This window comes from Oryzias latipes, chromosome 16, assembly GCF_053564925.1.
Source record: "Oryzias latipes strain Hd-rR chromosome 16, Olatipes_Hd-rR_3.1".
In the NCBI taxonomy this organism is placed as follows: domain Eukaryota; kingdom Metazoa; phylum Chordata; class Actinopteri; order Beloniformes; family Adrianichthyidae; genus Oryzias; species Oryzias latipes.
In genome coordinates this window covers 19,811,533-19,837,463 of record NC_136252.1, presented here as the reverse complement: position 1 = coordinate 19,837,463, position 25,931 = coordinate 19,811,533, and the positions used below count along the sequence as shown (strand labels likewise).

At 40.3% G+C, this 25,931-nt stretch overlaps 2 protein-coding genes across 5 annotated transcripts; one reads left to right on the top strand and one right to left on the bottom strand.

The window, feature by feature from the left end:
• Nucleotides 1–654: 654 nt before the first annotated feature.
• On the bottom strand, nucleotides 655–4,751 carry rbm12bb (RNA binding motif protein 12Bb). Of its 2 annotated transcripts, none has more exons than XM_078932826.1 (2): nucleotides 4,603–4,751; nucleotides 655–2,862 (listed from the first exon to the last, which is right to left on the bottom strand). In XM_078932826.1, the coding sequence occupies exon 2, from the start codon at nucleotides 2,837–2,839 to the stop codon at nucleotides 944–946; it is 1,896 nt and encodes a 631-aa protein (XP_078788952.1). In that variant the 5' UTR covers nucleotides 2,840–2,862; nucleotides 4,603–4,751; the 3' UTR covers nucleotides 655–943. The 2 variants fall into 2 exon arrangements, with proteins under 2 accessions (XP_078788952.1, XP_078788953.1); XM_078932827.1 differs by having other exon boundaries at nucleotides 4,582–4,716.
• Nucleotides 4,752–6,006: 1,255 nt separating this feature from the next.
• On the top strand, nucleotides 6,007–25,216 carry setd2 (SET domain containing 2, histone lysine methyltransferase). 3 transcript variants are annotated; one of them, XM_023964115.2, is made up of 22 exons: nucleotides 6,007–6,420; nucleotides 8,331–8,452; nucleotides 11,235–11,256; nucleotides 11,381–15,273; nucleotides 15,361–15,492; nucleotides 15,680–15,808; nucleotides 16,079–16,202; nucleotides 16,297–16,374; nucleotides 16,464–16,561; nucleotides 16,679–16,811; nucleotides 17,579–17,713; nucleotides 17,811–17,939; nucleotides 18,049–19,125; nucleotides 19,251–19,299; nucleotides 19,375–19,657; nucleotides 19,744–20,482; nucleotides 20,662–20,787; nucleotides 21,728–21,864; nucleotides 21,944–22,055; nucleotides 22,829–22,903; nucleotides 23,007–23,108; nucleotides 23,604–25,216. In XM_023964115.2, the coding sequence occupies exons 2-22, from the start codon at nucleotides 8,424–8,426 to the stop codon at nucleotides 23,763–23,765; spliced, it is 7,764 nt and encodes a 2,587-aa protein (XP_023819883.1). In that variant the 5' UTR covers nucleotides 6,007–6,420; nucleotides 8,331–8,423; the 3' UTR covers nucleotides 23,766–25,216. The 3 variants fall into 3 exon arrangements, with proteins under 3 accessions (XP_023819883.1, XP_023819885.1, XP_023819886.1); XM_023964117.2 differs by having other exon boundaries at nucleotides 11,235–11,278; XM_023964118.2 differs by lacking the exon at nucleotides 6,007–6,420 and having other exon boundaries at nucleotides 11,235–11,284.
• The last annotated feature ends 715 nt before the right edge of the window (nucleotides 25,217–25,931 follow it).

Sequence of the window (25,931 nt, the reverse complement as noted above, 5' to 3'; positions counted from 1 at the left end):
TAAACACACCTGGTTGAAGAAATATATAGTGTAACTTATTTAATGAGCTGCTAAATTGCTTTGGGAAATACAAGTTTATTTTTTAGGATTAAAAAACACAAACCACGTAAAGTATAATTATAATTTCAAATTAATTTTATGTAAAGAAAACAGTTTAAGGTACTGTAAAAAAAAACAAAGAATGCAAAATCACCAACCCCGACTCATGCAATAATATAATTAAATAAGCATCTCTGCCAAGGGTGAGAAAACACTGGCAAACAGTTTAAAATTTAGAAGTGAAATATAAAAACGTTAAAATTTAAAAATTTGGCCATTTACAATAGATTGATCACTTCCTAAAGAAAGTAAAGTTCTTTTGTAAAACCTTTGGTTTCAATTTGTTTTTATGAATGTATAATTGTAAAAACTGCTTACAAGTAGACACTTGAGCGAGAACATGAGTCCATAAATTTGAGCAACTTTCTTGTATCCTGCCATGGTTTAGTGTACATTCAAAAAATGTTTTAATCAACCCCATATTAAATATTCCTCTGTAAAACACTTTTGCCTCATCTTTTTTTTAAAACGTGCTTCTACAGTTTCTATTTTCTATACCCATTTCACTTGAATTTCTGACTCCTCAGATACTACTTAAATAGTATCACAGGTAAATTAAGAGACGGTTTGAAGATTTTTTTTATTAAAAAAAAAAACATTGTTTTTCAGGAACATCACCCACAAAATCTCAAAATGCACTGAAATTCCTAAATAGATGGGAAGGAAAATAGTACAAAATCGGGAAACATTTACTTAAGCACTACATAGTATCAACTAAAATTAAATCAATAGAATTCCCCACTAGAAATAAAAAGTCTTAAAGATGTGGGTTGTAGTCGTTTGTTTTTTAAAGTTAAGCAACAAGAATTACCTCAGGCACACTTCCCTAAAAAACTATATTGTCCTAAAGAAGTATTAGCTCAATTTTTCTTGGTCCAATTGGTCGTCCATTTAATTCCCGAAGCGCAGTTAAGGCTTCCTGGCGAGACTCAAACACCAAAGTGGCAGAGCCTTTTGGATTTCCACTCTGGTCATACTGAAGTGAGACAGATCCAGGTATGATATGGTATCCATAACAGAAGTCATAGATTTCTTCACTCTTGATCTGGAAGGGCAAGTTGACCAACTGCACACACGTGGGACCGTCAAAGTGCTGCACAGGGGAGCCAAAACTACCATGGTCTCCATTACCCCAGTCTCGAGGAGGGCGAGGCTTCACAGCAGGTGGTTCGTAATCAGTGCCTCTGTGAATGTGGCTCTGCACATTCCCTTGAGGTAAAATGCCATCCCTTGGATTCCTAATGTCCGGGTTCATAGTGTTATCCGGGCGAAAAGATGCCTCACTGCTCCTGCTGCGCCTGCTCGGGTACCACTCCTCCCTTGGTAATGGTTCTTGCAGCATGAGCGGTTCAGCTGTCAGCTGCTTCATTTGAAAACGGGAAATACACTTCAGGATGACTTCTGACCCAAGAAGCCGACGACCATTAAGACAGAGCACTTCCATGGCTTCTGCCTCAGACCCAAAAAGGACCAAAGCCTGTCCAACACCAGCACCTTTATGGTCTTGAAGCACAGACACTCTGCTCTCTGAGACATTAAACCCATGAAAGAAGTCCATTATTTCGACTTTTCTGACATCAAATGGAAGGTTTTTCACATACACGCAGGCTTTTTCAGACTCATAGGGATCCCTGGGGTGGGATGGAGGTCTCTCTTGATAGCTCTGGTTGTTTTCAGGAGGTCCTATAGCAGTGTTCTGGGACTGCAGAAGAGCCAACATGTTCTCCCTGGAGATGGGACGGATGTTCACCCATCGGTTGTATAACAGCTTTTTCTCATTGCTTATGGCCCTGTTGTAGTCATGGAAACTCTTGAACAGCACAAATGCAGATCTTGTTCTTTTCCCCGCAGGGTCAGTTAAGTGCAAGATCTGGTCATTGTCGAGTTTGACACCACGAAACATTTGTTTTATATCTTCTTTTTCCATGCCGTAGGACAGATTGTCCAACAAAACGCAGTACTCTTCTTCCGAAGCAGGAGCATGCCGTTGCATCATGGGTGATCGCGAGCGTGTATGTGGTGAAATTCTTTGCCTGTGATCAGGCATTCTCCCCCTTTCAAAATTGTCGTCCACGTTGAGACCCATCGGCATTCTACCAGTTGCACGATACCATTCGTTGATCGTTGTTGTGCAAACCTCCACATACCTTGTCCCGATGTATTCCATATTCTTTTTCAAGGCTTCCATTGCGTCTTCCCTTGTTACGAACCTGACAAAGGCTTTTCCATTGTTTTGCCCTCTGTGGTTCTTCAGCAACACAATCTCATTTGTTTCTAAACCCTTGAAAAACTCGCAGATTTGGTTTTCAGTCACAGAGAATGGCAGTCCGTTTAGAAACACCACAAAATATCTTTCTGTGTCCATATCTCTTTTGACGTAAATGGGATGAGTAGTTTCTGTGCGACCACTTGACCTCCGATCCACTTTAGGATCAACCGATCTCCCAACTTGCTTCTTCTGATCCAGCTCAACGATTTGCGTTGTTCTTTCAAGCACGTTCTGCATCTCTGTTTTACTACTTAGTAACAATGTAACTGGCGAACCCTTAATTTGACCTCCTGAACGTGTCATGGCTCTTCTTGCATCTTCATCTGAAGCAAAAATTATGAATGCTTCCTCGTGATCTCCACCAATAATATGCACCCCTCCATCTGGAATTTTGAGCCCAGTGAAGAATTTTCGAATATCCTCAGAACCTGCGGTGACTTTCAGCCCCTGTAAACGGATGACGACTGCCATGCTGAGGCACAAACAACCCGGACCTGTAGACAAAAGGGTACAGAACAACATTATTTCCCAAAGAGTACCGTGAGCTCTGCATCAATTCCCCAACATTCCAAAACGCCATTAAACCTCAAAAGCGATAGATACCAATAAATACCAATTTAGCTGTAATCAAGACCACATGGAGCAACCGTGGAAATACACAAGTCAGCAAAATGAGAACGTCAGGGTTGAACTGCAACTCCCAAAAATGCCTCTTTAAAACCCAAGAAAACCTTTAAGAATACAGCATGCACTCGACAGCTTATGCTGCATCACGACAACAGTAACAATCTTTGTTCATTTGAAATCCTGGAAAAACAAAGCCTGTTGGTTGTTTACACTGTTGACACCCACACAAACACTGTTTAACTGCTTCCAAACACTTGCTTTGTAGGAGCCAGGTAGGATACAGCCAAAGCAACAACTCAAAACACTCAGGGTGAGACCCACGTATCACAGCAATCACAATTACTAAACAAGTGAAATTGAACCTTTTTAGGACACCCTATACATTATGGACAAAAAACCACAAGCAATACAAATTCAGACCTATAAAAACACTAGGCTAAAAATCTTAGTCTAGTTTATAAGTTATCCCTCCAATAGGATTTCTTTCCAATCATATTTGACACCACTTCAGAAATGTTAGGTTTTCTGTCTTATCTCATTGCATGCTCCTTTGCAATATTCAAACCTATATGGAACATATGAACAATAATATTTGCCTTCCTTTTCTTTTATATACTGCCACTTTCCTTAAAATTGTCTCAATACTGTCAATACTGTCAGACAAAGAGCTCATCTAAGTGAATTCTCTCTGAAGAAAACACTGGCCACCCTTGTCCCCCTATTTTAAAATCTGATTATTTGAAATTGACTAAATGAATAACAGAATACATTTAATTTTAAGAATCCTTTGAATAAACTAAAAGAAAATAAAAAACCAAAATAGTTTAACTTCTGTGTTCACACGGATTCCTTTAATGCAAGTTGAGGACTCCTTGCTGCAAATGAAACTGTTTGCAGATTTGGCCTTCCAAATATATCAGGTCTAATCCAAATACCATGCTTAGTTATAAAAAAAAAAAAAAAAAAAAGGTTGAGGGGTTTCTCCTGTGCATTGTTGAGATCCTCCACCAGGGTTTCCAGAGTGTCCCATCCCCTAACATCGCCAGGATACATGTTGTTATTGAGACAGATGGGGTGGGGGTCCACTACAAATTCCAGGACCCCACCGCCATGAAAAGGAATCCCTGTGTGTTGGACGTGTTCTAAAAACAAAACTCTAAGGACTTGGTTCTGCTGCACATGCTTAATATTAAGCTGCTTGCTACTATAGCTCCACAATCTTCCCGAAACACCAACCAAACCTATTTTCCGTGAAGATTGACAGTCGGATATGCAAATCTGCATGGATATAAAAACCACCCAAACGTCCGTAGAAATATTCACTTTCGGTTGCGTTTCCAATGAGTGCGTCACATATTAAGGCAAGATTAACCGAAGCAAGCCATGTTTGCTTAAACAACCACTTCAATGTTTTCCACTAATCGGTTAACACGCGCCAGTTATCTACTATAGCTGTAAATGTGAAATACATTGGGGAAAATGTAGCCGAATGTGCGCGTTGCAGCTGTGTTAGCTTATCTGACATGACAAGAAAGAGACCGAAACCGCCAATCTCTTTAAAACAACAATACCACTAACGTACGCACCTAACTAACAACCACACTTACGCAAACAACAAGCAAAGACTGCCGATCAAAATCAAGGGTAGAGCTGATTACTCTTGAAGTATTCCGATATAAAATGCGGCCTTTACGGTCAATGTCTTGGAACGAATGTTCCCCACTTCCGTATTTTACAAGAAACGTCAGGAAAAAAGCGCTGCTGCCATCTAGTGCACCGGAATGTAAATGCTCTTGACCTTACAAGGGGTCATCCAATTTAATAACTGTGTTATGTTTGCATTATGTTAATATACGTGCACAAACACGTCCTTTTCTTTTGGTATCCATCATTATTTTTAGTATTTTGAACAATAGCAGTTAGAGAGGAGGATTTTTTTCTTTTTGTTTCAGTTTAGCAAACATGGTTTTGGTTTAAATTTTACTACCCATTCACACATGAAACATAATCTATTTGTTAAATGCACTTAATATTTTCCTGTAAAAAAAAGATCTGATGTAAAGAAAAAAATCCCCTGTTAATTTATCATTTTACTAAATTAGCAATGCTCTTTCATTAGAAGAGGCCTACCACCCTTTGCCTCAAAAGCACTAGAGCTGTCTAATGTCTTAATTTTGTATTTAGAGTTTTGTATTTAGGCAACAGAATCATTTTCTGTTTCCTTTAAAATTCTGGCAATGTCTATTTTGTTTTGTGTTTGAGCAAAATTTCTCAAAGACAATCCTGTTATTTATTTATTTATCTATTTATTTATTTATTTTATTAGTGCTGTGACAGATTTTAGATTGAACCTGCACCTTGGGGATCAATGGACTAAGTGGGCTCCTATAGAACCACACATGGGATCTTTTCCAGGAAAGAAACAAACATTTAACACACTTTATAACCGATTTCCAAATGTCACTTGCATACAGACACAACAGCAACAGTTACGAGAGCTTTCAAATAGCTATAACTGATTTTTTTTACAAATAGGCTAAAAAAATGTAATTATTTAAAAAGGTCAAATGTTAACACACAGTAATGAGGCTCATACAGACCAACAACAAATACATTAACAAATAAATAATCAAAATGTTTAAAAGAATAATATATTTCCTTCGAAACTTACTGGAATAAACTGGAGGTAAATCAACGTAAAAAAAAGAAGTAAACATATAATAAAGCGTTGGAACCCATTACATTTATAATAAATGTAATGGGTATAGTGGTATAGTGGCCTATTTTATGGGGGGGAAGTGTGTTATTCTGCAGTTAATCTAAAGTAAATTGTGTGTGGTGTTAAGATACCATTTATTACTATATGTTTTAGCAGTTTGTGCATATCCATGTATTTATTTTGCTTCGGCGACCTCAAATAACATAAAACACATTGTAGTTTTGGGTTCTGTCCCAGTTCTTGCATGCCATCGGTCCGCAGTGCTGTCGGGGTTCGCGCCAGCTGTGATCCCACATCATGTGACGTTTCAGCACAGCAGCTACGGCTCAATGGCGCAGTGAGGGATCCGTGTTATCAACAAAAGACAATTCATTTGACATGTTCTAAAATAATCCCTACGAACGAGAGGGTTTGCCGAGTGGTTGTTAAAAGCAGGAGTTCTCGTATTGTGTTTTTGACAAATCATGATGTGTTTCCACTTCTTCTCGAACTCTTGCTAACTGTGAGCACATGCTAGTACCCACATTGACCCACGCTGGAAGCTGGGGCGCAGCAGCCGCACTGGAGCTACTGAACCGACGATCATTTCCGACAGATCCGTATGGATTTGACGTCGACATACGTTGGTGCTTGATGTTTTTTCACGGGGCCGTTTAAAGGATATCTGGAGGATGGGGGGACCTTGTGATCTAAAAAAGTACACAGAGTGAGTACAAGGAAAACCAGCTGGATAACCGAGGGGTTTGGTAGTCCTGATGATAACGGCACAACACAAAACATCAGCAGCTAGCATGCTAGCAAAGCCGGCAGTACAGACCTAAATATTGAGGTCTTTTGTCTAAAAAATATAGTTTAGGCTACAATGGCCATGCTTTTTCATATATTAGCAGAGTTTAGAAGTATGTCATTGGAGAAAACAATTGTTTACTCTAACGTAACACTTAGTTCACACAGAAAAATCGACGACGGTAACGTTAGCCTAAATTTGCTAACAGTGCGAGAACTAGCTTAGCACTAGCTCGTGATTGTGAGGACCAGTTCTTCCGTCAAATCAAACGATTTCTTGAGCATATACTGCCGCTGAAAAGACTTTAAATGCCACACTTGTCATCTTTACGGTTTTTAAAGAGCGTGTACTATGCTATATAGTTCATAATATCAGTAAACACCAGGTTTCAGGATACGGCTCCCGAGACCCCTCTGCTAATACTTTGAATAAGTCCTGCTTCTGAACTTTATTTTTGTTTGCATTCCAAGAGACATAAATTCCTATAGTTTATCTTTATAGCCCACACTCAACATGCATGGTGATGTTAGGTTAAGTGCGAATATATATAAGAAAAAAACATTTAAATATTATGTTTAAATAAATGACATTTATTTTCGTTCGTTTCAACACATCATTCTTTAAAAGGCCATGTTTTGACCGCAGCAGTTCCTCCCCCCGCACAGGCCAGACTGCCATCAATGTAAGCTCCACTCAGAAATATTTATTGTTTGTAGTTTTTTCTTTAAGTGTTGTCTTCAAATCATTAGATGGATCTTGAAATGCCTGATAAGGAGAGTGGTGTTTTTTGTTCTTCAGAACTTCAGCCCCCCTGTGCGCGCGCACGTTTGATGGCCAAAACAATTATTGTAAGGAAATGCAGCCAGTTTTAAAAATCTGCTTATTCCAAAAAAACAGCAACCTAAATTGCCATGAAATTTATTCCCATTTGCAAATCTATGTGTTACTGTTTACTTTTCTATCAGTTATAAGCATTTACTGAAACTTGGTACGTTCCTGTTGACCCTTCAGTCAATGTTTAGCCAGATCAAAGAGTTATGTACTTAATGTTAGAATGCACAATTTTATCAAACAAATGTAACTAATTTTCAGTTTAACTAACTAAGTGGCCGAATATGGTTGTTTGTGTGACCACACAAAATTGGTTTTAGAATCAATGGCAGTCTGAAAATTGGATCTAGATGATTGAAAATGTTGCTTGTTTTTTTAAAAATGGTAAGTTGATGTTCAATAAATATTTGTGGTTAGCATTCTTGCTTCACAGTGAAAAGGCCCTGATTCAAATCCCTGCTGGGTCCTTTCTGTGTGGAGTTTTCATGTTCTCCTCGTGCACGAGTGGCTTTTCTGCGGGCACTTCGGCTTCCTCCCACGGTCCAAAAATATGCATCATAGCTTAATCGTGACTATAAATTATCCCTTAGATCTGAATGTGTGTGTGTGTGTGTGTGTGTGTGGTTGAATGTCTCTGGACTGGCAAACCACCCATGGTGTACCTCACTTACACCTAGCAGTGGCTGGGATAGGCTCAAGCAACCTTATGACTTTGAAAGGGATTAAGTGGGTTTGAAAAATGGATGGATATGGAATTATTAACAAATTATTTTCAAAAACATGATAGAATGTGTTTAGTAACTATGCAGGTCGCGTTTGTGTTTAAGTAGACTTAATCTCCTGTAGAGAATAATGCTCAAATTGAACAGTTTGGGCGACAATCATTTAACTGCTTCAAGTTCTTGACTATGGTCATTGTTTTATAATGAAACCATCTATTTCAATGATTGTCTTTATGATAAGTTGCACATAAGTTGATTGTTTTTCTTTTTTGTCAGGTGTGGCGTAACTTGGGAGAGCTCATTTCTCTGATTTGGATTATTCTTGGCCAGGAGACTCTTCAGGCTTGCTTTTCCTTGACGAGTTTCTCAATGGACATTGTGGCCAAGTCAGAGATCAGGTATTACAAAGCACCTTTACTGTGGGGTTATTAAGTAAGATGCTTTTGGCTTTATCTGGTTGCTTTATCTACAGTGTACACAGCTCAACTGTATTTGCCCCAAAAGGCATTCAAAGTTTAAAACGTTTCCAAATCCAAACTTTTGTCATTACATGATTGTACTTTCATTTACTCTATTTTATGGGTTTGGGAGATGTTGCAAATATCTTAATGAATTTTTCATTGTGGTTCCAAATAATGAAGAAAAAAAAATAGGTTTTAGTAAATGTATAGTCCTATTTTACTTTACAGAGACTACACAACTTTTTTTTTACTTTTTGCAAGTAAAACAAAATGTAAATGTTTTTTCTTCTTCCTCTCTTTAAACTAATGTGATAACAAATAGTGTTTGTCATTTTACGGCCAGGGCGGTTTCTTTTTCCTGTTCCTTCTGTAGCATTGCAGCGTTTTGTGGAACTAGGAAGAGGAGTTGGTCTCGCCCACTTTTTAAGATACTGTTTACATAGAAAACAAAGCAGAAAGGAGTTGCTTTTAGCCACACTGTGATGCAGTACAACTTTTAACACAACATCACTTGATGATTAAAACAAGTATGGAAACAAAAAGCTTGGATGTTTTCTGTCACCTCCCAAGTTTGGTGCTTTGATATCTTTTAACCATTTTAGGATATTTCGGTGGCAAAATGTGGATGAACAATGTTTTGTCAGCGTAGTCCTTGGGATGAAGGATACGGCAGCTGAAAAAGTAAAGAAAAAGGATCTAGAACTGTTCTGTTGCTTGAAAAACACAAAAACAATGTAATGTAGTTTCCTTCAAAATAAAAAGATTGCAGTCGTCTATGTAATTCTAAAAGGATGAGGCTATTGACCAATCAGATCCAATAATTTGCTTTTCCATATCTTATCATTTGATCTGTAAAGTGTCTTTCAGAAAGCGGAAAAATTAAATCCCAAATTTTCTAACTGTGAGTAAGAAATTCTCTCTCAATTAGGTAGTAAAAAAAGATTCTTTCCAAGTAAAGATCCTTGTGGTCTTTAAAAAAACTGAGGATTTATGTAGACAATGTTCTCTTTTCAAGCAACAAAAGAACAGGTCCCCTTTTTTAAAATGTATTATTTTATCTCTATTTTATTGTTGGCCTTCCTCTCCTTTTTAGTCATGGGTAAACACCAAACACTTCACCTTTTACAATTTAGAGAGTTGAGGAATGTTTTTAGGGAATAAAAATATAAGGGAGGAAATATTACCCAAAGCTTGTGTTAAATTTATAAGGCTAATTTATAATCTACAAACAGGGTGCCTGTCATAACACATCTAATATGAAGTCAGATAAGTTAAATTATAAATTTAAACACAAAACCTACATTTAGGAGACCCTACAATTATATTAATAAATGATCGTAGAAGCAAAGTCCTAAAAGTTTTACTTTATTTTTACGATTTAAATAAATGACTAAAAAAAAATAAAGCCTGCTTAAACTCACATAAAACACGTTTATTTTTGTTCTGTGTTTTTGTTATACGAGTTCTGTACATTTAAAATAAATATTTAACTTCTAGAGTGGATGGCATCAATAATGGAAATAAACACTTCCACCGTGTCACATGTTTTATGTAAAGACACGTGTTCGGAAAACAATAAGCTATGTAAAAACATCAAAGAAACACACACAAATATGATCCTCTACCTTAAAAATATCTTCCCATTACAAATGCTTTGGTAAATACATGTGTAAAAATGCTGTTTAATAAAACATGTTTAGAAGTTAGTGCCTCCCCCATTACTATCAATGTAAATATTGTTTTTCTTCTGTACAAATATTACATTTCTGCAGTTTTACCTGAGATCATCTAAGATTGTGCTTCACTGACTGAACACCTAAACACCTGTCAACTGGGCAGCATTTCTTTTAAGTTATTTCTGTGTGAAGAGGGTAAATGGATCATTTGTCAGAATTTAAGAACTTACTTTTGAAGCTAAAACTTATTTCAAATCAATTTATTCTGTTGTTTAGATTTATTTATTTTAATTTTAAAGAATTTGATGTGTCTCCATAGTATTTTATTTTTATTCCATCTTAACTTTCCGTGGAGTAAAACCAACTGATATCCCAACCTGTAAATTAATCAATCTTTATTCCATTTTATGAACAACCTAGGAAGAATTCAGTTTTTTAGAGTTTTGTTTGAAAATCTTGCGTATTTTAAACATGATAACCCAATGCAGGATATAGTCCTCCTTAATCTTCACTTCCATCAGTTTTGCTATAAAAAAATAGTTACTTTGAAAAAAACAGCCGTGACTTTGAACTAAATCTTTTTCAAATACACCGTTGATACCTAGACTGAATTAATTTTTTCTTTATGTCACACTTTTGGAAAGAAAAGGCCTTCAAACATAAAACTGTTAATCTTCTGTTGAGCTTTCTTTGCTCTGTTTTCTTTCTTTTTCAGTTGTTTTAAAGTAAAGAAAAAATGCTTATAATTTTCTTTCTTGCATTGAATGTTGTTTATATACTTCAAAAATTTTGGCTCCCAACACAGAACCATAATGTCAAATCATTTTGCTAGTAATTTCACTGTTGGGACCTCTGTAAATTTCACAAAAAAAAAAAACAACACATATTTAAGGAATTACATTTTTTCATTGAAACCTTCTGTGTTGTTTCCTAACTTTTATAATCAAATTGATGCTTTTTTAAATTTGTTAAATGTTTGACAGTTCAAACTGATTTTTAACTTTGCTTTTTATGTTTTCTTTGTTTCTTTCATATGACCACAGAGAGGAAGGGAGTGGTGCTTCGGTGAGTTAACTTGATAAAGCTAGTGAGTGTAAATATTTTCTCTTTTTTTCTTTTTACCATTTTCACATTCTTTTTGGAACATTTAAAAAATATGTATATTTATATATATTTTTATGTTTTGTAGGTTAAAGTGGAGGGTCTGTCCAAGTCGGCTTTAATTAAGAGTTTGTCTCCCAGAGTCATTCTGTCCAACCACCTTTTGCCAAAAGGGACCAAGATGAGGGTAAATTTAGAAGACCAGGGTCGCCAGAAAGTGTCCTTCAGCTTCGCACAGACAAAGAAGCCTTTGCAAAGTCCGCTCTTCATCCCTGCCAGTAATGATACGCCTGTCACCGAACCTCAAGGTGCCTTGTCGCAGTCGAGCTCAGACAGAGCAGGGAAAAGTACAGATGGCAAAGCTGAGCAAAAGCAGACACTGTTGGTGGCAACATCTGTAACAGAGATACCTTCTCCAACATCGGTCTCCAGCTCCACCAGACTCAAAACAAACGTGGCAAAGATGCACTTCAAGAAACAAATTCTTAACGTGTCAACTGTAGAGAAACCTGCGTCTGTTTCATCAGAAGAGCTGCACACATCAGAATCGCAGAAGTTGACAAGCAAAAGTGAAGGTGGCTTTCCAATGCCGCAGCCTCAGAAGTCTGGTAGTCTATCAGAAAATGCTCAAACAGAACTTTTGGGGACAAAAGAAAGCCCAATCTCGAGGAAACCAGCGGCTTCTCAAGCAAAAGACAGTGACAGTTCCAGCAGTACTGATCGGGATAATGTTTACAAAAGGGTAACCAGGTCACAATTGGATAGTGCTCCCCATGCCTCAGAAACTGATGGAGAGTCAGCTCATGTGTCTTCCAGGCGTCAATCTGCGGATTCAAAAAGCAAAACTAACTCCGACAGCAGAGACAAAGTTAAAAAGTCTTCCTCTAGTTCACATGTTGGGGAAAGAGAAAAAAGTTCCTCTAAACGATCGGAGAATCATGAAAGGTCATCTAGCTACTCTAAGTCGGACCGTGACTCTAGAAATACATCTTCACGCTCATCACGATTAGAAAAAGATCGAAGAAGGTCCAGGTCTAGATCCGGATCTAGATCAAGAGGGGCTCGGACAAGTTCATCCTATGCCAGATCGGAGAGATATAGAAGCGACAGAGGATCTCGCTCTGAAAGGTCGTACTATCATGAATCTGATCGGCGATCACACAGGAGTTCTCCCCGCAGAGAAAGAAGACTTTCTCACTCCCGTCCAGACAGAACACGAGAGAGTTCTCATTCTGATGAGGACCACAAACGAACGAGAACAACAGACTCAACTAGGTCATCCCACCATTTAAACTCCTACAAAGAATCCAAATCATCCTCTTCCAAGTCTGATAAATCCTCTAAATCGGTGGATTCTTCTCAGTCCTCTGAATTTGACAAAAGATCACAATCATCAAAGTCTGAAAGGACTTCAAAAAGATCAGACTCTGATTCTCAACACAAGTACTCTCCAGTTTCGGATTTGTCATACCGAAAATCTAGCAGTCATCACAAGTCAGAGACCAATGATAATACATCTTGTAGCGTTCATACACAGTCTAAAACACATGAAAAACACCATAAAAGCAGCTCCAGTGACTCTGAGGGAAAACTACACCCCACTGACAAAAGTACCACCTCTTCAGATAAATGTAAAGAACTTGAAAAGGAGAGCAAAAGGCCAGAGTCAAAAGAGACAGACCCCTATAGATCTCCCATGAAATCCCCTAAACATGACTGCCAACCAAATGGCATCAATGCTCTGTCATCTGCAACCATCTCAGAAACTTTCCCTCAAAGTGAAAAGGCGCAATCCAATCTTCAACCAGAAAGAAACAGGCATAGTCATCAGGATGCTAAAAAAATAGCTGCATCCACTGACAAAGTCTTTCAAGAATCCCTGTCAAGGGAGGATCAAGAAGAAAAATCTGAACTTGAAATAGCTATAACGGCGCGTGAAAGCCTGAACCCTGAAAACATCACTTTAGACAATTTGTACACTGTGAAGGAATGCTTCTCCTCCAACGACCAACCACATCCTGATCACGATGCAGCTGGACTTCATTTATGCAAGAGTGGGGAGAGTATCATTTGCAAACAAGGTGAAAATGTTTCAGATCTCCATCCAAAGTCCTCTTCTGATGAACCTGCCACACAGAATGTTATACAAAACACTAAATTGGAGATTGATAAACCGAATGAAGTGTTGGCACTTGAGAACCAAGCATCTAAAAGCGAGACACTTGAACCCGATCCATCGTGTCTTACAAATGAAGGTCAGCAGGTGAAGGCACAGTCAAATGTTGATGCTGCAAAAAAGAGTAGTTGCTCCAGCAGAAAGTCTAGGTGGGATATTGTTGGGCAGGACATTTTTGAGAGTGATGTCTTGCAAAAAGCAGGTTATCCAGAGAGTAGTCCTGCTGTCAAAACAACCAGATTTTTTAACAACATTTGTCATGATTCTGAAATACAACAAGAGCTTGCTACACTAATGACACTGACCAAACAAGGGCAGATTTCTGAACAGGAAGTCAGTTTAGACACCATAACCTATAAGTACAAAGACCAAAATGAGCCTTCACAAGCAAGCACCACCATTTATCACTGTGACCTAAAACCTACTGCTCGTCAAACACCAACAAACTCGGAGGAGATGATGCACATGATGGACAAGCAACAGATCTTGAGTTTTACCACGCAAAGCTGGAACGGTGAAGGCCAAGAAAGCGAACCCAAGGAAAACACAGAGAAAAGCAAACTGAGTAAACAAGCACCAGCCAGGCAGGATGTATTAGGAAAACAGAGTGAAGGAAGCGACAGCGACATCTCAGAGTACGACTCTGATTGTGATAAGGCTATAAAACAGTTGCATTCTGTCGTAGTGGTGCCAAATAACTCTTCTCTGACAAAAGATGCAAAGCATAGGGAGGTGTCTCCACGTCATGCTGAAAATCTTTCAGCTCTGTCCACTGCATGCCTACCAGCTTGGGGGAATACCAACGAAGTCCCAAATCAAATTCACTCCAAACAAACAGGACAGAGCGGTTTGAGTGATTCTCTCATCAGCAGTGTGTTGTGTCAGTCTCAGAGCAATATGATCGATAGCACCAGTCACTCGGAAGGGGCCAGTTTCATGAGCACCCAGCCTTTTTTTGCTGTTAATGATGGCACCCATGGACAAGCCACAGCTTCTATCCAAACTTCGGATATTTTCAAAAAGGTCGGGCTAGAGCTTAGACAACATCCTATACCTAGTCAAGATCAGCAGGTGTTCTTGTATTACCAGCGTGAAGATCCTTCTACTGCTGACCGTATTAATGACAACAACAGATTCCCTGTTGGTTGGGACTTTTCCCAGTCAGAACAGCCAACTAGTACGTACCAGCAGCCCGATAGCAGCCATGGGTCTTTGTTAACAAACACTAAGGTGACAGGAGCGGCATCCATTGGCCCAGAGCCCAGACATGCTGTTGCTTCCTGCACGCAACAGCCCCCAAACATGCAGACTATCAAAAAACTCTACCTCCAGGAACATTATCAGGAATCTTCCAGTGAAATCCATCCTGACTCTCTCACTAACGACCATGATGATTACAGTGGGGATAAACTGTCATCCAGTCAAGTAGATTCACTAAACACTCCAGGTTCATCAAGCTTTGTGCAAGCCCATGAAATAAGCAGCAACAGCAGAGGCTCTGCGGTACCCGACCCCTCCAGAGATGACACTTTCAGGCCTCACAGGGGTAGAGGCCCTCCAAAGAAGAGGCGTCCTGAAGTGGAGTCAGACTCGGACAACGAGGCTGAAGTGGGACCCTCAAGCAAAAGGGAGCGTCAGAGGGAAACGGAGGTCTCCAAGGAAACACTCGTAAAAGCTGAGGCGCAGCGACCACCGCTCAGTTTGCATGACTTTCAAGATGCCCAAAAATGGAAAGAATTTGCCAGGTCTAAAAAGATGCCCCCCTACTTTGACTTGATTGAAGAGAACCTGTACCTGACTGAGAGGTAAGCTATGAGCCAGATGAACAAAATTTAAAGTGAAGTGGAAGTACATTTTAAAATGTCTATGCTTTGTTTTTATGTCATTTTCAGAAAGAAGAGCAAATCTCATAGAGACATCAAGAGGATGCAGTGCGAGTGTCCAGTTCTGTCCAGAGAGGAGCGCGGGAAAGGAGTCATGGCATGTGGGGAGGACTGTTTGAACAGGCTGCTGATGATTGAATGGTAATTTCAGAAAATCCTATCTGTAGGGAAAAAAATTGGCCCTTTGCATGGATAAATGCTCTTTGAAGGCTGATTAATTTCACACACAAATATTAAACTATCCTTTTTAAATTACTTAGTGAAAAGCAAAATCCAGATGATATTTGCTTGTCTTAACAACCCCTTTGGTTGTGAATTTTCTCCAAAGCTCATCACGGTGCTTGAATGGAGCGTACTGCTCTAACCGCCGGTTTCAAATGAAGCAACACGCAGACTTTGAGGTCATTCTTACCGACGACAAAGGCTGGGGGCTGCGCGCAGCTAAAGAGATGGCTCCGTAAGTCTTTTCAGTTTGTCATTGTTTATGTAGAAATGAATGAGTTGCCATAACAAGTGTACTGTCTGTATTTTAAATCAGAGAATTTCTTAATAAACACGCCTTGTTTTATAAGTGAATAGAATCTCTCACAGTTTGTAAATGTGATACCATTTGCTCAAATATTATATAACATATTTTTTTCTTCTTCCCAACAATTGGTTTTAAGTTGTTAATATTATGGTTGATGACGTAATAGTTGGGTTTGTTTTTAAATGTGTCTTATTCTAGGAACACGTTTGTCCTTGAATATTGTGGCGAGGTGCTGGACCACAAAGAGTTCAAAACGAGGGTGAAAGAATACGCTCGCAACAAAAACATCCACTACTACTTTATGTCTCTTAAAAATAATGAAGTGAGTGGTGATCAAATGCTTCTTAATGTGGATTTTTCTATTTATTTCTGTTCATTTGCAGCTGCTAATTGCACTTTGTGTTTTGTCACTTCAGATCATTGATGCAACATTGAAGGGGAACTGCTCTCGGTTTATGAACCACAGCTGTGAGCCTAATTGTGAAACCCAAAAGGTACAAAGGCAAAATGGGAAATTAAGGTTTGTGTTATCATTATTTAGAAAGCTGCTTGATGCTGTGACATTTGTTTGATTTGTTTTCAGTGGACTGTTAATGGCCAGCTTCGGGTTGGGTTCTTCACCACCAAAGCAGTCGCTGCAGGGACTGAGCTGACGTTTGACTACCAGTTTCAGAGATACGGGTATGGAGTCTCCTGCTTTTTGCATTGTGCATAGACTTACCATGAAGCAAATGCGTTATCTTAAATGTTTTTAGTTGGAGATTTTTGACGAACGGGTTATTTCGTGCGATTCCACAGGAAAGAAGCACAGAAATGCTTCTGTGGAGCTCCCAGCTGCAGAGGCTTCCTCGGCGGGGAGAACAGAGTTAGTGTTCGTGCAGCTGGAGGGAAGATGAAGAAAGACCGGAACCGAAAGAGCGCTCTTACCACGGTCAGTTGCTAACTGTGTCTACTTGAAATGGCATTGAAGAGCGGTTGTTTGTTTGGAAGAATATGAATTGATGTCACCACAGGGAGAAGTTCTGACTTCACAACAGTTTAGATTGAAGAAGCTCTAATAAAAACTTGATCTCCCAACCCTTTGTCCTTTGCAAAAAATAAAGTATTACTTCACGGTATTGTAAAAGTGGAAAACTGTAAAAAAAAAAAAGTCAAATTTAAGTTAGAAATTACCTATGAACAAAAGTGTAAGAAGGATTTTATTTTTACTTTTGCGTTTTCTTGAACAAAAGATGGTTTCTGGGCTACAAATCAAACAGTGGCTCAGGTGGGTGAGCGGGTCGTCCAATGATCGAAGGGTTGGCGGTTCGATTCCCCACTCCCACCAGCCAAATGTCGTTGTGTCCTTGGGCAAGACACTTCACCCTCCTTGAAAAAGCGCAGATAAATCTAATCCATTATTATTATTATTATTTATTATTCATCATTTTTGAAAGCTCCTGTTAATACAGTTCCTGCAGAGGATTAATTGAATCTCCTGATGGTTTATCTTGTATGCATTGTCCTATTTTTTAGTCTGCAGTGAGGTGATGATGGTCGTAAGTAACCTTAGAACTGGAGTTTTGACCAAACATTTTGTCATCCCACCATTACCGGTATATTTATTGGTCAGCCTGTATAACTGTTGCCTTCAGATGCTACGAGTCACTTTACCTCATACATACTAGTAAATCTTTATCTCATGATCCTCTTTGACAGGTGGATGAGGAGCTGGAGGCCTTACTGGAGAATGGAGAAGGCCTGTGTGATGAGAAACAGGTGGTTTCTCTCTGCAGACTGATGGTTCGAGTGGAAACAATGGAGCAGAAACTCATTTGTCTCAAGCTCATACAGGTTTGACAGGAGAAGTTTGGATTTTGTCCCTGCTGTTTTTGACTTGGTTTTGTCTTTTAAGTTTGTAATATATCTTTTGATGGTTTTTTTTGCACAGAATACCCAAAATCCATCATGCCTCAAACAGTTCCTGGACCATCACGGCTTGTCTCTACTGTGGATTTTTATGGTGGAGCTCTCCGAGGCGAAGGGCAACAGTGCCACAGGCATCAAAATGCAGATAGAGGCAATTATATATAACATTTCTATTCATTTCAGATTTTTTTTAAAACATAAAATGTTTGTGAAATTTAAAACTGCCCACTTTTGATCACATAAATCTGTTTTTCCTGCAGATTATGAAAACCTTGGCTGTGCTTCCCATCTCAACCAAGAACATGCTGGAGGAGAGCAAAGTTCTAACCCTCATTCAGCGCTGGGCTCAAACCAAAACTCTCCCGCAGCAGACGGAGATGGATGGTTACTCCAGCGAGAACACGTCCCGCGCCCAAACCCCACTCAACACTCCTGATGGTTCCTCCAGCAAACTGGGGCCAGAGTTGGACAGCGAAGCCTCCAAGCCTGCTGTGTACCGCCGTCTGAAAATCATCAGCGAGAACAGCCTCGACAGCGCGCTTTCCGACGCCAGTAAAGCATCTGACGGGAAAGAGGAGGAGGAGGATGAAGAAGACGAGGAAGAAGATGAACCAATGCAAGGAGATCCAACTGAAGGAAAGGAATTGAAGGTTGAAGCTGCGGACGCGACAAAAGAATCAACACTCGAGTCTGTGGCGGATAATGATAGCGGGAAGCAGGAAGAGCTGGAGATGAGTGGAACAAGCGAGCAGCAGCCTCAAAGTCTGACTGTAGAAACAAAATCTGATTCTGATGTGAAAATGGAAGACTTTGAGATGAAGGAGGACACTGCTGAGGATCAGAGAGACCCTCAGCAGGAAGTTCCTAGTGATGAACAGGATGGTTCAGAGAAGCAGATAAATCTGACTTTGGCAGAAAAGCCTGATTTGGAAGTAGACCAGCCAAATGTGTCAGAAAGCCAGTCCAGCCAAGAAGGTGCTGATGATCTCCCAGCTGAGCAGCCCTCAGAGACTTTGGAGGTGTGTGAAGAATTACAAGAGGCAGATAAACCTCCTCCCCCTCCTCCTCCACCCCCACCGCCTCCTCCTTCACAGACTGATCCCCACCCTGGTGAATCTACTACTGATGTGTCTCCAAGCTCAGAGACCACAGAGGCAACCGTGCCCCCTGAAGTCACTGCAACAGCTGTGGAAGCCTCAGCTGTAGGAACTCCTTCTCAGGATGAAGAGGAAGGCCTTTCCGATGTGGAGAGTGAAAGGAGTCAAGAGCCCCAACATAATGTTTTGGACATAAGCAGCATGGCTGCCAGGCTGCTGGAAACGTGGAAAGACCTGAAGGTCTGTCGAAAGTTCAACGTTAAAAAACATTTCTAACAAAATCTAAAATGTAGAGGCTTGTATTCTTAATTTTAAAAGGTTTACAGGCTTTTATTCTGAAATTAAAATTCAGTCTTTCCTTGTAGGAGGTCTACAGGATACCAAAGAAGAGTCAGGTGGAAAAAGAAGCAAGAAGTAGGATTTTCCTTAAGCTTGTTTTTGTTGAATAATTTTTTTATTTGAGTTTACCGTGTTCCGTTTTTCTTACAGATCGCAGTCGGGATCGAGACACGGGTTTAAAGCCACGCACCACATCAGGCAGCCGAGAGCGTGAGAGGGAGCGTGAGAGGGAGCGGGAAAGGGAGCGGGAACGAGACAGAGACCGGGATAGAGACTATGAAAAAGACAGGGATCGAGACTGGGACAGGGACAGAGAACGGGACCGTGACAGAATCTCAGACAAAACTCCACGCAGCTCTGAGCGACGGAGGAGGCGCTCCTTGTCTCCACCACCTTCTTCTTATGAGAGGAGCAGCCGGCGCACAGAGGAGCGGTAAGTTCAGATGTTCAGATTTTAGACCTTTTTAGACCTGTCTCTTCGGTGGACTTTTTCTGACGTTTGTTCTCTGGGTTTTTAAGGTTTGATTTATCAAACAGCAAGACACCAAGAGTAGTTAGCAGTAAGGAGCGCAACAAGCTGTCCACGGAGGAGCGCAGGAAGTTATTTGAACAGGAAGTTGCTCAGCGGGAAGCCCAGAAACAGCAACAACAACAACAGCAGCAGCTTCAGCAGCAGCAGCAGCAGCTCCAAACCATGGTTTACGATCCCGCTCTGGCTTACGTGTCAAGCCCCAGCTTCATCACCTACCCTCCTGGATACCCAATCCAGACCTTTGTGGACCCCTCCAACCCCAACGCCGGCAAAGTCCTTCTTCCCACTCCTCCAGTTGACTATGAACAGACCCCGCCTCTGGCCTCTGCTGGCCTTGTCTCTGAAATAGGCATACCTTCACCCTCCTCCTCTTCCCAAACCACTCCAGTCTCAAATCTTACCCAGCACATCACCACCACCAACATCGCCACCGGTACCCCCCAGCAGTACGCCCAGCCAAATGTAGCCACCCAGGACACTGGGGTAGCTGTACTCTCTGTGCCACCCCAGCCAGCCACTCAGGTACAGAGCCAGCAGAGCTACACCACCCTCTGGGATCCCACCACCCAACAGGCAGTGACTGTACAAACACAGCCGGCACAGCAGTATGCTGCAGCTGCAGGACAGGCTCAGCCACAGGCAGCCATCTATTACCAGGGCCAGCCATGCCAGGCTATCTACAGCATCCCTGCTGCCTACCCCCAGGCCAATCCTCCAGTCATTCAGGTACATGAGCCTGGATTTGATCTCGCAATCACAGGAGACTCATTGCTAAAACCCATTTATAAAATGTATAAAGCATTAAAGCTAATGTACTTTTAACTACGATAAAATTAGATTGTTGTTCATCGAAAGATGCTGCAAACATCTCATAATAATCCTGTGACATTATTCTGTGTTTGAAGGCTTATACTGAACCCACAGCCAGCTACCTGCATGGTCAGGCGGTGTATCCTAGTCACCAGCAGGGGGTGGTGGTGCAGCAGGGTGGAACAGTAACCACCATTGTGACGTCCCAAACTGTACAACCGGTAACTAACTCGTTACAACCCTTTGCTTTTTAAAGGCCCACTCCAATAAAAATGGTGTTTTTGGTGTTAGTAACATCTTCTTGTGGCATTTTTATGATGATGGATAATTTCTGTGAAGAAAATTCATCTTAAAAATGCATTTATGAGTATTTCTTTATTCAAATTGTTGTGAATTAGGAGCAGATGAAAAAATTCAGTTTAAAAAAAAAAGCTTAATTGTTAAATAGAATATACGCTGGGCGCGCTTCAAGCTCCCTGCTCCGTTCCATTCCGATGCAGCCACTTGTAGATGACTAGATCTATGCACATCTTCGTTTTCTTAATCCAACTAAATCCTAGAAATTAAGTCCTAAAAAACGACACAGGTGTCTTGATTTTGGCTAAAAACCGCACATTCCTAGTTAAAAGACCACAGGGAATGCTTTGACAATAAATCAGAAGATGATCGAAGTGGGACCTAAATTCACTATTTTGAGACTGCGTATGTCCAAATGTGGCCACAAGGGGGTGCAAGGCACCTTTTCTTGTTCATGACTTTTTATGATGACTTCCAGATTTAGAGTGGGTTCATCTGCTTCTGATTGGTCATCCATTCATTGAAATGGGTAAAACAAAGTGTTTAATCAAAGATAAATCTCCAAAGCTCAAATAACTGCTTTGTAGCAGTGAGGTTCCCAGTGTTTTTAAATGGTTACAGTAAAAGTCTTAAATTATATACAACACTTTATTGTCGTTAATATGCTCATAATATCATACCTTTTTAGTTAATGTCGTTTTATCTTCTTATTTCCTTTTGAATCCAAAGGTTGTTTGAAATTTTCTGTATTTGTTTTGCGTAACTATTTCACTATTACTTATGTGACTGTGACATATTCTGCTGGAGTTAACTTAACTCATATTCTGTGTCATATTCTTAACTTAACGTGTCATTTCTCCTCAGGAAATGATTGTGCCCAGCAATGTGATAGACCTTCCTCCTCCCTCTCCCCCCAAGCCCAAAACTATCGTCCTACCTCCCAACTGGAAAGTGGCTCGGGACCCTGAAGGAAAGATCTACTACTACCATATTGTCACTAGGTTCGTAGGGCAGTTAGTTTCTGTTCATTCTTTCAGAGGGTCTGTGTTATTATGGAGATCCTGTCGTTGTTTCCTGCAGGCAAACGCAGTGGGATCCACCCACTTGGGAAGGAAGCAGTGACAGCACGAGTGTGGACCATGAATCTGAGATGGACCTGGGAACACCCACCTATGATGAGAATCCTTCTAAGGTAATTTGACAGAGTGGATGGTTTTTCACCCTTTTGTTAAATAAACGAAGCTTATATTGCAACAAGGAGAATTATATTACTTTTTTTGTTTGCTTTGGCTCCCAAACATTTATTCAACATATTTGCTATAAGCTGAATGTACATGAAGACAGAAAGTTGGAAAAAAAAGATTTCCACAGTCCGTCTTTTGTTTTCCCCCCTCAAGGCTGTTAGTAGAGGAGGGGCTGCTTTCATCCCCTCTTTTATTCGGTCTCTGAGAATAGTGGAAACCATCTGGAACGTGTGGGATCTGTTTATTTGTGAAGTCCTGTCACGTTAGTTCAAATACACTTCTTTATTCCACTGTAAGTCTTTGTGTTTCACATTTAAAAAAAAAAAAAAGCAATGAAGTTAGCTAAGCAGTTCACTTTTTTCACAAAAGTAGCTCAAATGTATGAAGCATTTCTTCTCACCGTGTTCGCTTCTTGGAAAACGTCAAGCTCCTGTTGTGTTTGTAAAATGGTTTGAACCATTATAATATCGCTGAAGGTCAAAGCTATTCGCTGCTTCTCATATTCAAGGCTGCAGCATCCTGAGAGGATATCCCTGCTTTTGTTGTAGAGCTGGGTGTGCAGGTGCTGTTCAATGGAACTGTCCCCTGGTATTGGTCACAGTTGGTTGGTGTTTGATGGAACAAATCATCACAGAGAACAGCTGTATGACCTAGTGGTGCTAGGATGAAATCCAGGACTCAATAGAAGGTTGTTTTATACTTTTATTATGTGTTTTTGCAGTTTTCCACCAAAACGGCAGAAGCTGACACTTCCAGTGAACTGGCTAAGAAAAGCAAAGAGACATTTCGAAAGGAGGTAAAGCGAGTCTGCTTGTCTTTTGGTCTTCTGAAGGTTTTTCCAGCCAAAACAGAGTGTCTGACTTTGTTTTCTTCACATATTTTCTTTGTGTGTTCGTCAGATGTCCCAGTTCATAGTGCAATGTCTGAATCCGTATCGTAAACCAGACTGCAAATCTGGACGCATCAGCAACACTGAAGATTTTAAACACCTGGCCAGGAAGGTAAGCTGAAGCTAGACGATGTTTGTATGTACAGTTAGCCATGCGTGCATTTTAGTCGTGGTCACAGCACAACAAAAGGCGAATAGTCATTTTTCTGTCTAGACCAGAACCAAACAGTTGAGCTTCTTTTTTTCTGTCTTCTAACAAACATTTTAATTTATCTTCACAATCCCGTTCTTAAATTATTTATTAAAATGAAGGAAGAAGAAAAAACCCCACTCCAGGCCATAAATCTGTTCTTTCCTGTTTGGTGGCTGTGTATACATGCAGTGGTTCACGTCTCCCCCATACCAGGGCTGTGATGATGTGGGTGCGATAAACAAAAAGACAAGTTTGGCTCCACTTGTTTAAAGAAAGCATTTCATTGTGCAAAACTCACTAAAAGATTAACGACCAGCTGCTTTACCAGCGCTTACAGGGCGCCGGAGCCATGTCATTTCCATGTTGTCGGAGCAGAAACATGCATATCACACGTCCGTTCTTTTTCTTTTGCAGCTCACTCATGGAGTTATGAATAAGGAACTGAAAGCCTGCAAGAACCCAGAAGATCTTGAATGCAACGAGAATGTGAAGCACAAGACCAAGGAGTACATCAAGAAGTATATGCAGAGATTTGGCACCGTGTACAGGCCCAAGGAGGACACAGACGTGTACTGACCTGTGAGTCACAGATGTCCCGGCTGCCTCTGCACTGGAGAAGCACACATCTGCCTTTCCACCCACTCCCTCATGTATGATCTGGGCAGCTTGAACAGTGAAGTCATTTCTTATTTATGTCTACAAGTTGCACTGCTGCCGAAGATGCTGTCTGGGCCTTGTGGGTTGCACAGGAGTGTTGCTAAACCACCTAAGACTCTTAAGGTGCAGTGTTGGCGATGGATGACACTGAGGGGTGCTACAGAGACTAATGTTTTCCCTGACTGTTTCATTTTAAGATTATTTTTTTTGTCTATTTGAGATTCTTAATGTTCCTGAGATGATCACCTTTATTCCACTTTTTTAACACCTGAATCAAAGTAATTTAAACAAATTGGTTTTCATATCAAATACCTGTATTTTTTTGCCACTGGTTAAATGTGATAGAAACCCCCCTCCCTTCCCAGTCTTTCCCAGTATTTCTTGTGTGCTTCAGCCCCCCCACCCCCACTGCTTTTAACCGTCAACCTTTAACCACAACACTTAGGAAAACGCTGTTTGTGTTATGAATGCATGTCAGCGACGCTCAGAGGGAAAACGCCAACATCTCGTCTTCTGGTCAGGTGATGTTCCCGTCACTGGAATGGGCTGCTGCTCGGCCAATGAGATTCGGGTTTGGAAAAGTGCTGTTTTTAGCAGATTATTAACAGGGATATCAACCGAATTGTTTAGTATCTGTTTAGGACCCTTCAGGTTCCCCCAATCCCCCCCATACAAGAATGAAATAAGAAAGGTTGTAGCATTGCAGTTTTAATAGTTACTAAAAATCTCCCCTATTATGTCTGGTCTTTTTTTTTTTTTTTTTTTTACCTCAGTTTGTAGTCTGATGTTTAAGACGTTTGGTCTGGTTCAACCTCTGTCTCAAGCTGTCCCTTTGTTAAATTTAAAATCATTTTTACTGTTGACAGTAAAATAATGGTCCGTCATGAAGCATTAGGTCATCAGTTTTGTCAGAGCCCATTAAATCGCATTAAACAAACATATGTATATTGCTTTATCTGTGAATATATTGAATGATAGTTTTGGGAATGTTAAAATGACTAAAACACTTTGTAAAAGGACTATCGTTTCAGTGTACATATTATTGTGTGAGCTTACCAGGCTGTTTGCAGGAGCGGCGAGCAGCAGTGGGGGGGACTCGAAGGAAAGTGGTTCAACCCACCAGCTCAGTCCTGATCCAGTTTCACATCAGCCTGTCAAGCTCACACCCCCTCTTGTATTTTATTTCATTGGGCCAGGGAGATACTCATCTTTTTTTGTTGTTGTTGTTATTGTATTTTTTTGTTGTTTTTTAAGTTTCTATGTACAAAATTTCCACCCCCACCCCCACTTAAATGTAAGTATCGTGTAAGCACATTGTCATACTGAGTATACAAACATTTTAAAATAATAAAAAATCTTTTGTAAAAGGATCATTTTCCTATTTTACGGCTCAGTTGCTGTGCTTAGCTTCTGCAGCGTGCTTGACAGCTTTAAGCACGCCATGACCTCATTGCGTTTTGCTCCAGCTTCTGCTAAACCAACAGTCCTGGACCAGAAGTTTGTCTCAACACCCAGAAACCGAGTGATTAAATGCTTTTTTTTTAAAGATATGTTCATTTACTCTAAAGACTGAGTAAAGCAAAGAATCATTGTCTTATCTCCTGAATCCCAACTTCCCCCCCTTTTTTTCTCTTTCCTAGTGTGTGCAGATTTTGTGAACCCTTTCCCCAGACCGCAGTTAAACAGTCCCTGCTGGAGTGTGTGACACTGCCCCAAGCTATGCAAAACGCCTGCTCCCACTTTAAAGCCAAGGCACAATGATCACAAACAGATTAAAAGCTGAGGGCACATCGAGGAGAAGTGCAGACCCCAGCATCCAAGGCGACACACATGACTTCTTTTAGAAACATTTTTTTAAATATGAATTACCGGTACATTTTTTCATGTGTTCTCTTTTACTTAATATTTCAATAAAAGCAAATACATTCTAAATGTGTCCAAACTTGATGTTGATCTTTTGTAATTCATTTCTACTGAGTTCTACGATAAATGTTTCCATCAATGACGATGTGTCACTTTTGGGGGCAAAAGGAAGTTTTAACTTTTGTGTTAAATAAAAAAATGTTAAAGCTACAACGGCTGCTG

Coding starts and splice junctions, on each gene's coding strand:
- rbm12bb (XM_078932826.1), bottom strand. CDS start 2,839: ATGGCAGTCGTCATCCGTTTACAGGGGCTGAAAGTCACCGCAGGTTCT.
- setd2 (XM_023964115.2), top strand. CDS start 8,424: ATGGACATTGTGGCCAAGTCAGAGATCAG. Junction 16,562..16,678: donor TACCAGTTTCAGAGATACGG/GTATGGAGTCTC, acceptor GCGATTCCACAG/GAAAGAAGCACAGAAATGCT. Junction 19,658..19,743: donor AGCCGGCGCACAGAGGAGCG/GTAAGTTCAGAT, acceptor TGGGTTTTTAAG/GTTTGATTTATCAAACAGCA.